The following is a 12,185-nucleotide window of genomic DNA, read 5'->3' as shown; positions in this document are numbered from 1 at the left end:
CCTGTAGTTTGAAAGTATTTTCTGATGTTAAGGGTTGGATTCCGTCTATGAATCATTTTCCTTGTAAACAAATCTTGACAGATGATGCCAGAATACAAGTATTAAAGAATCTGTCACTGACTAAATGCTAGCCTTGATACTTTGCTCTATGAAGCTTGTCTTTTCCCAATTTATTATTGGGTTTGATATCACTGTAAAACAATAGACACTGTAATTTTAAGGCAGAAAGGGTACTAATTTAGAAAAACTCTAATTTCAGAGCCATAAGCAGTGCCATAATTGGCAATCTATGACTGACTGTGCAAAATTCTGTGACCAGGTTAGGAAGGGTCATAGCAGAATTAACTCTATCTCCATATCAAACATCAACAAGTAATGTGAAATTAACTATGGTAATAAATAGAGAAAAAATGTATCTTTTTACTGAAAATTCATGAGCTCTATAAAATGCAAGCATCTTCTTTGGCCGTATATTTATGTATTGTATGTATTCATATACATATATATATATGAGAGAGAGAGAGAGGGAGTACATATATGATGACTAGATTTAAAACGGGAAGGGGCTGAAACCAGTCCTCCCAGACAGGAGTCTGAGGGTTGTAAGCTGGAGTCAGGGGTGAAACCAGCAGCCCAGCTGAAGTGCATGTGCACTAATGCATGTAGTATGGGTAACAAACAAGAGGAACTGGAAGCCTTGTTACAGAAGGAAAGTTACGATGTAGTTGTCATCACAGAAACGTGGTGGGATGACACATGTCACTCAGGAGAAACAAGTGAGGGAGAAGGGGTGGAGGGATGGCCCTGTACATCAGGGAGGTTCCAGACGCCATGGAACTGGAGATCAAGGATGATCAAGTTTAGTGCCTCTGGGTGAGAATTAGAGGGAAGGCCAACAAGGCTGACATCCTGGTTAGAGTCTTAGAGACCACCCAACCAGGATGAAGAGGTTGATGAATTACTTTATAGGCAGGTAGAGGCTGTCTCAAGATCACCAAACCTGGTTCTTATGGGTGATTTTAACCTGCCTGATAGCTGGTGGGAACTTAACACAACAGAGAGGAGGCAGTCTAGAAAGTTCTTAGAGTGTGTGGAGGACAGCTTATCACAGTGGCTGTGTGAGCCTACTGGGGTAAGGCTTTGCTTGACCTTCATTTTACAAACAGAGAAGGGCTGGTGGAAGATGTGGTGGTTGGAGGCTGTCTGGGGTCCAGTGACTGTGAAATAATTGAGTTTTCAGTATTCAGTCAAGCTAAGAGGGGCAGCAACAAAACCTCCACTCTGGACTTCCGGAGGGCAGACTTCAGGTTACTCAAAAAACTAATTCAGAAGGTACCTTGGGAAACAGCCCTTAAAAACAAAGGGGCTCAGAAGGGCTGGACCTACTTCAAGAAAGTAATCTTGAAGGCACAGGAACAGGCTGTCCCGATGAGCCGATGGGGTAGACAGTCAGCCTGGATGGGCAATGAGCTTCCAAATAAATTAGGGGAAAAAAGAGGGTGTATCATCTTTGGAAGGAAGGAGAGGTAACCCATGAAATATTTAATGATGTTGCTAGGTGATATAGGAAAAAAATTAGAGAGGCAAAAGCCCATTTAGAGCTTTGACTGGCCACTGCTGTGAAGGACAACAAAAAATCCTTTTATAAATATATTAATGGCATAAGGAGGGGCAAGGACAACCTCCACTCCTTAGTGGACATGGATGTTAGGAAGAAATTCTTCACGGAAAGAGTGATTTGCCATTGGTTTAGTTGATTAGATAGTGTTGGGTGATGGGTTGGACTTGATGATCTCAAAGGTCTTCTCCAACCTGGTTAATTCTGTATTCATTCTGTATTCTGTATGACACAAGGTACACTTGTCTCAAAGGGGGAAACTTGCTAGAGGTAATTCAAGAAGCAGCATGTCCTTCAGTCTACCATCTGAGGAATGGGCTGCCCAAAGAAGTGGTGGAGTCACCATCACTAGAAGTGGTTAAGAAGAGACTGGATGAGGCACTTGGTGCCACCGTTTAGTTGATTAGATGGTGTTGGGTGGTAGGTTGGACTTGATAATCTCAAAGGTCTTTTCCAACCTGGTTAATTCTAGTCTATTCTATCTCAGTGGAGACAGGAGTAAGATCCATGAGGCAGGAAAAGCACAAAGGTTACTGATGTGTTAGAAAATACAGAAGTGCCTGAGAATGGTCATGTATGAATTAGGGCTTCTCCACCTAAAGAGGTTGAATCAGTAGCCTAGATAAAGTGCATCCACACCAATACACACAGAATGGGCAACAAATAGGAGGAGCTGGAAGCCATTGTGCAGTTGGAAAACTATTATATAGTTGCCATCATGGAAACGTAATGGGATGACTGGCACGACTGGAGTGCTGCATTGGATGGCTATAAACTCTTCAGAAGGGACAAGCAAAGGAGGAGAGGCAGTGGAGTGCACCCATGTGTTAAGTAATGATTGGACTGTTTAGAGCTTAATGATAGTGACAGCAGGGTCAAGTGTTTATAGGTAAGGATCAGAGAGAAGGCCAACAAGGTGATACCATGGTGGGGGTCTGTAACAGAGGATTCAGTTAGGTTTAAGAAACAGATGAAATATTCTATAAGCAGCTGGAAGAAGTGTAGCAATTGCTAGCCTTTGTTCTAGAGGGGGACTTCAAATTACCAGATGTCTGCTGGAAATACAATACAGCAGAGAGGAAACTGTCCAGGAAGTTCCTGGAGTGTGTGGAAGATAACTTCCTGACACAGCTGGTGAGTGAGCCAACTAGGGAATGTGCCTGGCTGGACTACTTGTATGTGAACAGAGAAGAACTTATGGGTAATGTGATGGTTGGAGGTTGTCTTTGGCACAGTGACCATAAAATGATAGATTTTTTTTAATTATTTGAGAAGTTAGGAGGGGCATCACCAGAATGGCCACTTTGGACTTCTGGAGGGCTGAGTGTGGCCTGTTTAGGAGCCTTGTTGACAGAGTTCCTTGGGAGAGGTCCTGAAGAACAAACCAGTCCAGGAAGTCTGGACATTCTTCAAGGAGGATATCCTTAAGGTGTAGGGGTAGGCTGTCCAAAAGACAAGTTGGTGAGGAAGAATACTGGGACTGGCTGAACAGAGAGTTGTCTGGAACACAGGCGAAAAAAGGAGAGTTTATAACCTTTGGACAAAGGGGCAGGGGATTCAGGAGGACTACAGGGATGTCATGAGGTTGCATGTAGAGAAAATTACAAGGTTTAAGGCCCAACTAAAATTTTACCTAGCTACTGCCAGAAAAGACAATGAGAAATGTTTCTAACTGGCTAACTGGTGAGGTCCCAGTTGACTGGATGTTAGCAAACATGGTGCCCATCTACAAGATGGCCACAAGAAGCAACTGAGAAACCCAAAGCCTGTTAGTCTGATCTTGGTGCCAGGAAAGCTTATGGAGCAGATCACCTTGAGTGCCATCACACGGCATAACCAAGTGATCAAGCCTTGTCAGTATGGCTTTATGAAAGGCAGATCCTGCTTCACTAGCCTGATCTCCTTCTATGACAAAGTAATCCACTTACTGGATGAGGAAAAGGCTGTGGATCTTGTCTACCTAGGCTTTGGTAAAACCTTTGACACCGTCTCCCACAGCATTTGCCTGGAGAAACTGGCTGCTTATGGTTTATACAGGCATACTCGTTCCTGGGTGAAAAACTGACTGATTGGCTGAGCCCAAAGAGTGGTGGTGAATGGAGTTAGATCTAGTTAATGGCCAGTCACAAGTGGTGTTCTCAAGGTCTCAGTATTGGGGCTGGTTCTGTTTAATATCTTTATCAATGATCTGGATGAGAGGATTGAGTGCACCCTCATTAAGACGGCAGATGACACCAAGTTGGACAGAAATGTTGATCTTGTTTTGGCTAGAAAAACTCCACAGAGGTGTCTGGGCAGGCTAGATTGATGGGTCAAGGGCAACTGTAAAAGATTCACCAAGGCCAGGTGCTGAGTCCTGCACCTGGGTCACAACAACCCCATGCAACACTACAGGCTTGGGGCAGAGTGGCTGGAAATATGCCCAGCAGAAAAGGCCCTGGGGGTGTTGGTTGATTGATGGATGAATATGAACCATCAGTATGCCCATGTGACCAAGAAGGCAAATAGCATCTTACCTTGTATGAGAAATAGTGAGATCAGCAGGACTAGAGAAATAATTGCCTCTCTGTATTCTTGACTGGTGAGGCCATGCCTTCCTTAGAAAGAAGATAGTAGTTTCTTTCCAGCTAAGATTTAACTCTTTTGGTTACCTATGTGTTTGAATGTAGGTTCATGATTTTTGACAGCCTGACTTCTCAAAATACAAGGACGCATGTTCACTTACCAAAGGTGATGAGATTGAGATCATGGCTTAACCAGCTCAACTACATACACTGCATAAATGTGACAATCTCTTTTAAGATAATAAAAATATCTCATGTAATTGATTCTTTTCATTGTTTCATAAAATTGCTTTGTTTGATTGCAGGAGAGTTTGAACTGAATTTTCATTACCTACTTCTGAACAATTTACACTGGGATTGAGACAGTATTGAGCTAATGAGCTAGAATTTATATTGAACTTTTAACTGTCTTCATGAAGTAACTAGGGAAAGAAAATCATGACAATAACAGAGTATTTTTCATTATAAACGATGTTGTACAGCTTTTACAATCAGATTTTTAATAGATCTAGAGAAATTAAATTGGATTTCTACCAACTTCTGTGCCTCTTCCATCCCATGAAAATGATGTTAAAAAATGTCAAGGCTAATGTGCTAATCCCATTTCTACTGAAGTAAAGAGGAGGTGTTATCAGTCCTGTTGTTTTTCAGGCCCTGTTGTTCATAAAATAGTAAGATATATATGTAGAAAAAATTTCCAAAGTGTACTCTTTGCTGTAGTCCCTAATGTTAAACAGAAAGTTAATATAGATTACATAGGTCTTGACTGATGTTATCCTAAAGTCCTTATCATGAGAAATTCCCATGAAAATAGTAGAAAGATTCAAAGTCAGGACAGTGAAACTGTGCTCTGTCTGGAAAAAGGAAACAATTATATATTGCTGATGGGGAAATTAATACTGCTGAGAATGCATGCATATATACATATTTATTAATATATTCCAACATAGTTTATTGATTGTATATGGTAAATAAACTCATACAATGAGTGTATAGATTACTTTGTGTGAATAAACATACTTATACTCAGTCTCAGCATTACACATAAATATGCACCATGAAAAAAAAAACCAACGTTGTCAGTTGGAAGATTTAGAACTTTATAAATGTATAAATCAATAATGTTATGTGATTTTTTATTATTGTCCTTTGGCTGTGTCCTTATGGGTATTTTTTATGAGGATGTCTGCAACAGTTAAAAAGAGTATTTCTCAAATATCTGAATTATTACTTAACGCTTATTTGTTCACATTCTTCCTTTTTAGTCCCTTCCACTACCAGAAGACTGTAGGAATCTATGAATAGTCACTTAGTTTTTGATTAATAATAAATATACATATATACACAATATAATTATCAGACAAGCACATATGCTTACTTTTTTTACTTACTTCCTATAATGTTTATTTATTCAGAAATGCAGAAAGAAATATTAACTGGTTTGAATTTTAGTTAGCATAACATAATATTCTTTCTTTAGACATTTTGCAGGCACAATTGTTGTCTCATGTATAAATCAAATGCTATATATACTTTTACTTGCTAAGAATGGCAAAAAGTATATGTAAAATATGTATCAAGCATAAACTTCATGTGAATGAGCACAACTGTAATACTTTTAGGTTTGTGTTCTAACTCTTGAGTTAAAAGTAATATCTTTAGATAGGTTTTGCAGAGGGTGGAAAAAAAACAACCAAACGAAATTTCTTCCCCCAACCTAAATATGGAAACAAACAAACAAACAAACAATCAAAGTTAAAAACATGGCCACTTGCAAAAAGAGGTTAGAGTGGTGGCCTTCCTTGCAAATTCAGACATTGAAAATTGGAGTCTTCCTTCATCCAAGTAATGTATATTCATTCCCCACAGGCAGCAGTGATGGTTCTTGGGATAAAGAAAAACTTCAATCTCCCCCCACCCAAGGATCACAGGCCTCTGTTAACCACCCCAACTTGCCTGGACAGCATAATGTTCCAGTTAGCCATCCTCTCAACCCTCTTCAACAGAACCACCTTCTGCCAAATGGTACGGGTTGACATCTTTCAGCACTAACATCAGCAGTTTTCCAGTTGCTGTCTTTATTTTGTGTTTATATAAATAGGCTATGAAAAATAAATATGTGGGGAATAGCAGAACACTTCCTTTAAAGTATTAAGCAAGGGAAGCGGAGACAATAAAGAACAAATACATATGCAGTAAAATTGATACTTAAAATAGCTGCATTGCTAAGGCACCTTACGGCAGATATTGAAAAAGATAATGAACAGCCATTGCTTAGCAATGATATCATAGGTTACACTGATATGAACAAACTAAGAGGTTTAATAGCCTCTCTTTGTGGCTACAAACTCTCCATGGCTTACCTATGCATATCCCAGAAGAGAACTGATATATAGGTGCTTTGTCCTGCAACGTGAACCATCACCCATCACTTGAATGTTGTCCATCAGGAGAAAATCAAAAAGTGTTTAAAAAAGATACATAAACCTATTTTCTTTTTTTCCCTCCCACCAGGATTGGAACTTCCTTTTATGATGATGCCCCACCCATTAATTCCCGTGAGCCTACCTCCAGCATCTGTCACAATGGCAATGAGCCAGATGAATCACCTTAGTACTATCGCCAACATGGCAGCAGCAGCACAAGTGCAGAGTCCTCCATCCAGAGTTGAGACGTCTGTTATTAAGGTAACCATGTTAAAAAAAACCCCAAACCCAACAATGCAAAGTGTTCTAACACTCTCACAACTGTCATTCATGTAAGAGTGGACTGGTGTCAAATGTTGTAAGTCATGAAGTCAATACATGCAAGGAAATTTGTAGCTCTGGGAACACAGTAGGCTGCTGGTGGGCAGTGTTACCTTAGTTATTCCTTTCTGTAAATCTGTATTAAAATAGTGCTGAAGTGGAAACATTTCCATACATAATGCACAACTTTCCAATTTCTCTTATGTCATAGTCTCTAATCTATGGCAGTGTTCCTCAAGATACCAAGGCAGCAATTACGCCTTTCTTAAATTAGAAGAGACTGTTCTTCCAGCTTTTATATTTAAACATTTGAAATGAACTACTAAAAATTATCTGAAGAAAGCTGAAAGACTTGATACTTCACCTGTCCAAAACCTAAATTGCCAAATTTCAGAGCAAAGTAGAATGAACTTGCACAAAACAGACCAAATATTGTAGAGATATCTCAAAAATATGTGATATCTGAACTTGTCTATCCATTTCAGTTTGTTTGCTGTCTGTAACTGTATTAATCTGGTTGTAGAGGCATCTAGCAGAGTCTGGAGTCCTCTGGCTGAAGATGATCTATTTTTATTTTGTAGGCATTTCTCCCTTACCACTAGATATTTATAATTTGATTTGACATTTATTCAGATTTCTACATTTTACCTGTTATGGTTATTTAATTCTAATGCATAAGATACAGACAGGCTATTTGGTATTTTAGGGTTATGTTGGAAATATGTCCATTAATGCAATTCCTCTGACAAAAAAATGGGTGAACTTATCATCACCTGGACTTTTAAATTGAGAATTGCAGTTCATGATGATTTAAGCAGTGAAGAGGTCTTAATTTTATGGAGACTTACAACATGTTTGTAATCCTGTCCTCAGCATAAACCCAGAATCATAAAGAAACATGCAGTTACAAGTCAGCAAATATATGTGACTGTTGACCTAGAAAAATACAGTCTGATGACCATATTTATGTACCTGCACTTTCTAATGTTGGATGTCCTGTGGAGGCCTTCAGTGGCATCCCTTTTTCACCTTTATTGACATGGGGAGTTAAGACATTGATTTAAGGAGAATTGTGTTATGTCAGCCAGGCTAGATTTCATCTTAATGTCCATGTTGCCTGTACCTCTAGAATATAAATACTTTGTTTCCCATTAACTGCTGGTGATTTTTGCACCTTTATTTTCTTGTTTTCACAGTTTCAGTATACACTAAGAGTTAGATGAGAGTAACGTTCTCTAGAACACGTGGTGCACTGTTTCAGAGAATCACAGAATTTATTTTCTTAATTGGAACCATGACCACTGTGTTATAGAGCTATCTAAAAAATTAAGGTTGAGATGGAGCACATGCTAAATGACATCTGACAACTCTGAATTAGTAGGGCAACAAAACTTTGTTTTCACTATTTTACATACTCTTTTCCCTGCTTTTATTTTCTGTGAGCTATTTGATTTCCTGTGTAACAGTACGAAATTTGACCTTCAAGAGCATGGGTAACCTTCTGTTTCTAAACTTTAGCAAGCTGACTTGTAGCTTGTAAAGTTGATTTACAAGCTAGTTCTAAGCTGTTAAAGTTGCTTAAGTTACTGTGACCTGCATTTAAATATGTCTGTGGGAATATGCACGAATGTGACACCTGATCTTTGTCTCCAGTTACCAAAATCAGGTACATTTGAAGTACAGCATAGCTCCTAGACTTATGCCAAAAAGGTTTCCTTTTGTGGAAAGCAGGTCCTGATGTGTTCACAGTATCTCACCTTGTTACAGGAACATTTCTAGACCCCTTGCTGGAATTAAGTACTTCTGACTTCATTCAATCTGAACTTGTTTAGTAGGCTTAAAAATACTGGACTCTGAAAGGGAGATTCCACCATTATGTAACTATGTGTAATACTGTAACCATAGGCAGAGCCATACCAGAAAATTTCCTTAACCCAGAATTTCTTAACTTCCTCACCAGTTCATCCAGTTGGAAAGGTAATGTCCCTATAATCTAGTTGAAGATTTTGAAAGTACATACCAGTTTTAGTTTCCTGAAACATTTCAGCAGCACTTCCTAACTGGAAACATTGCAATTCCCTCCCCTCTCCAATCATACTTGTGTAAGCATTTGTTTGTGTTAATAATCTATGCTATTTGTCATTTCTGAAAATTCAACTATCCCATATTCATGCTAATAAAATCATCATAGCTGCCAACTTTTGTGCAGCTCCTGGCATAACAACTTGTGCAAGTTATTTGACAAACCAGGTTTTGTGTTCTCACCTTGCTTGTAGATAATTATAAATTTAAAAGATGTAGATGAACCAATGAAAACCAGTGAAATGGCCAAATTAAGCTAAGGTCTAATTAGAAAAGCATGTTCACTCAGTGGTGAAATGTAAATTTTTTAGTTTGCATAATTAGTTTGGAGTTTTTTTGTACATTCAGGTAGAAACTGAAGGAAACACTACCTAAGTGCTGCTGTGTCTTCTTCAGTCAGTGCCTGTGACATACACACAGTACATTTGTACTGCAGATAATACATAAACACAAGTGTTAACCTGCCATCCAAAAGTCACTTCTAAATGTACTATCTTGCTATGCATAGTTATTTCAATAATACTGTAAGGGCTAAGGAACTTACTCTGCAGGACATTCCTACTCTTTCTTTCAGCCACTTTGTGGTGCAATGTCTGTCTGGATTTATGTCCCCTGGTTTTGCCTATGGCAGACGGATATGGTCATGTAGATAGAGATAGCATGACCAAGTAATTATGTTCCTATTTTTAAATACTGAACAGGACTGAAACATAAACCCTGGTAACATAAATGCATGAGATCATTGTTAGGAGGATTTTCTTCCTATGAGCATGAACATAATGTCACTGGCAATTTACCTGTTCCTCACTAGGCATAGTCAGAGGCTGTGATTTTAGTGCCCATTGCATTATATGTGTAGTTGAGCAGGAAACTGTAATCAGCATACTTTTTGAACCTTGTACTAGCAATGTAAAATATATGAATAATAACCTACACTGCAATCAAAAAAGTATCTTAGAGAATAGATGTAAGTGAGGTCAAACCTCCCTTTTTCTTTATTTTTACTGGAATGGATAAATAGTGCAATTGTTCTCTTTTACAAAACTGTTATTAGAATCCTAATTTTTTTCTTCTTTATTGCTGCAGTTTTAGCCTTTGGAGTTTGGGTTGTTTGCTTTTTTTCATTATCTTCCAGTCCATTTTTTTTAACCCTAATTTTACTTAAATCTTTTTTGCCAGTGACAATCTTTCCACAAGTTGCTTTGAAAAATTTATGAATCACTCATTCTAGAGTTCATAGTTGTAACCTGAAATGACAGCATAAATTTGAAATTAGAGTACAAGATGTTTACAAGTTTAAACTCTGCTTGGAAGTTTGAAGACCTATGGGAAATTTCTCCTTGGAAAAGTAAATCAATAGTAACCTTATCTAATTATGTAACAAAGAACAAAATTAAGTCTTAGAAAATCTGAGTCTTCCTATTATAAACAATCTGGTTCATTGGATAGAAGAATTGCCTTTGTGAACAGTGCCACAGTATATGACTTGCTGACCTTTCCTTCCAATTCACTGAGTTCACAGTTAGTGCTGTTATCTTTAAACTCACAAAGCTTCAAATGCCTTTCTATTACTGGGCAATATTTCATTTCTTCATGATAAGAAGTTGGAATAAAGCTGAGATCATGTACTAACCAACCATTTTATCCTGCTATGTTCAGGAGATGAGACAAAGACAAAATTATAAGGGAAGCCTTACAAAGCAACACCTTGGATTTGGCAGTGAACTCTGAGCTCTAAAATCTTCAGAATTATATTTCAGAGGAGTGTTGTGCCCTTTTGAACATGAGATGAACATTAGATGTCTTTTTGTAATGGAATGTTTAGATATATGAGTTGAATGAATAAGAGGAGAGCAACAACAAGCAGGGACAGCAGATTGTGACAGCAGTGAATTGCAGTTGAGTGTGACAGCTGTGACCTGGGGATGCTTTAGACATGAGGTGGCTTTCATTGCCTACCCATGGTTTCAAAGGCTTAGCTTGTTATCAGTTTCACTACATGTTTTTTTTTTTCCACTCAGCAAAAAGATAATATGAAAATATAAATCACATACTTCACATTAATAGCAACTTGAAATAATACTTCATTGTAGAAGTTAGAACAGAATAGCATGCCATAATCAAAAATTGCAATTTGTCCATGTTGATAATACAAAGAATTAAGGATAAAGGGGAAGAAACAAAAGCCTCCACCTGAAAAAGTGGTCAGTGGCACTGTAGTTTTCCAGGAGACTACACTTTGCTCATTCTCTAAATTTTATCACAGCACTAATTGTGTTATCATTTGTTTATGTATATCTGTATATATCTATATCTAATTTGCTATTAATTTACCTAACCAGGGTAGCTGCTAAAAGATGTTCATTCACTTTTTCTGTGGCAGCAAGTGTGTGTTCTTACTGATGCAATTTAATGTTGATATTTTTTTCACTTATAATTGTTGGCAAAAAGTACAAATAATAGCCAAAGAGAAGATGAATGATGCTGCCATACACAACTGGTGGAGCAGAGTGCATTTTAATGTCTAATGTCAGAATGGTGGTGAACTTGAAAGGAAACAGACTCAAAAAGGCAAATGAGGAAGTTCACTTTATGGAGAGAGTGGGCAGCAAAGGAACTGTAGGAGCTTCACCTTAAGACTTCCGTAAATGCTGTCTGAGCAGCCTTGAGTTTAGCGCAGCTTTTAATACCAGGAGATACTGGCCATTGTGAGATGTTTCAGAGTAGAAGAGTTTATTGCTAATTTATTTTCCAGTTACAGAAGACTTTTTAATAGGATTAGAAATGACACATTTTAAAGTATTTCTCAGAATTAGCTGGTACACAATCTTGTAGAGACAGAGGCTGTAAGAAGCACTTTGAAGGTACAATTAGACATTCTAGATAGAAAACCCTTCTACTTTGCTGCTATTACCAACAGAGTTTTCCTGTCCTATAACCTTGAGAGACCTGCCAGAATTGTCAATGTATCTGATACTACAGTAAAATCTTTAATGTGTCTGTCTTCATTCACCGAGTAAAATTACATCCAAAGCTTATGTTAAAGGACCATCACTGATTTTCAAAGACATAAGACTAACATTACGAACTATTATGACTCTACAACCTTAATGCCACACTATTCCATCTGTATATTACAGTGCAATTTTAATTTCATTATCAGATACCATATAT

At 38.0% G+C, this 12,185-nt stretch overlaps 1 protein-coding gene across 6 annotated transcripts in view; it reads left to right on the top strand.

Moving 5' to 3' along the window:
* DACH1 (dachshund family transcription factor 1) overlaps positions 1-12,185 on the top strand; it is a 384,340-nt gene that overhangs the window by 252,344 nt on the left and 119,811 nt on the right. For 3 of the 6 annotated variants that reach the window (XM_068151468.1, XM_068151561.1, XM_068151642.1), the window contains exons 4-5: positions 6,052-6,207; positions 6,697-6,869. In XM_068151468.1, coding sequence (XP_068007569.1) covers positions 6,052-6,207; positions 6,697-6,869 — 329 coding nt within the window. The remainder of the gene's footprint in view (positions 1-6,051; positions 6,208-6,696; positions 6,870-12,185) is intronic. The other 3 variants (XM_068151706.1, XM_068151766.1, XM_068151859.1) reach the window with 1 other exon arrangement.

The sequence above is a fragment of the Melanerpes formicivorus genome, unplaced genomic scaffold, assembly GCF_026170545.1.
Source record: "Melanerpes formicivorus ecotype bairdi unplaced genomic scaffold, bMelFor1.0.p_v2 SCAF_1, whole genome shotgun sequence".
NCBI lineage: Eukaryota > Metazoa > Chordata > Aves > Piciformes > Picidae > Melanerpes > Melanerpes formicivorus.
Note: the sequence above shows the minus strand (reverse complement) of the source record. Positions and strands in the feature narration are given on the sequence as shown.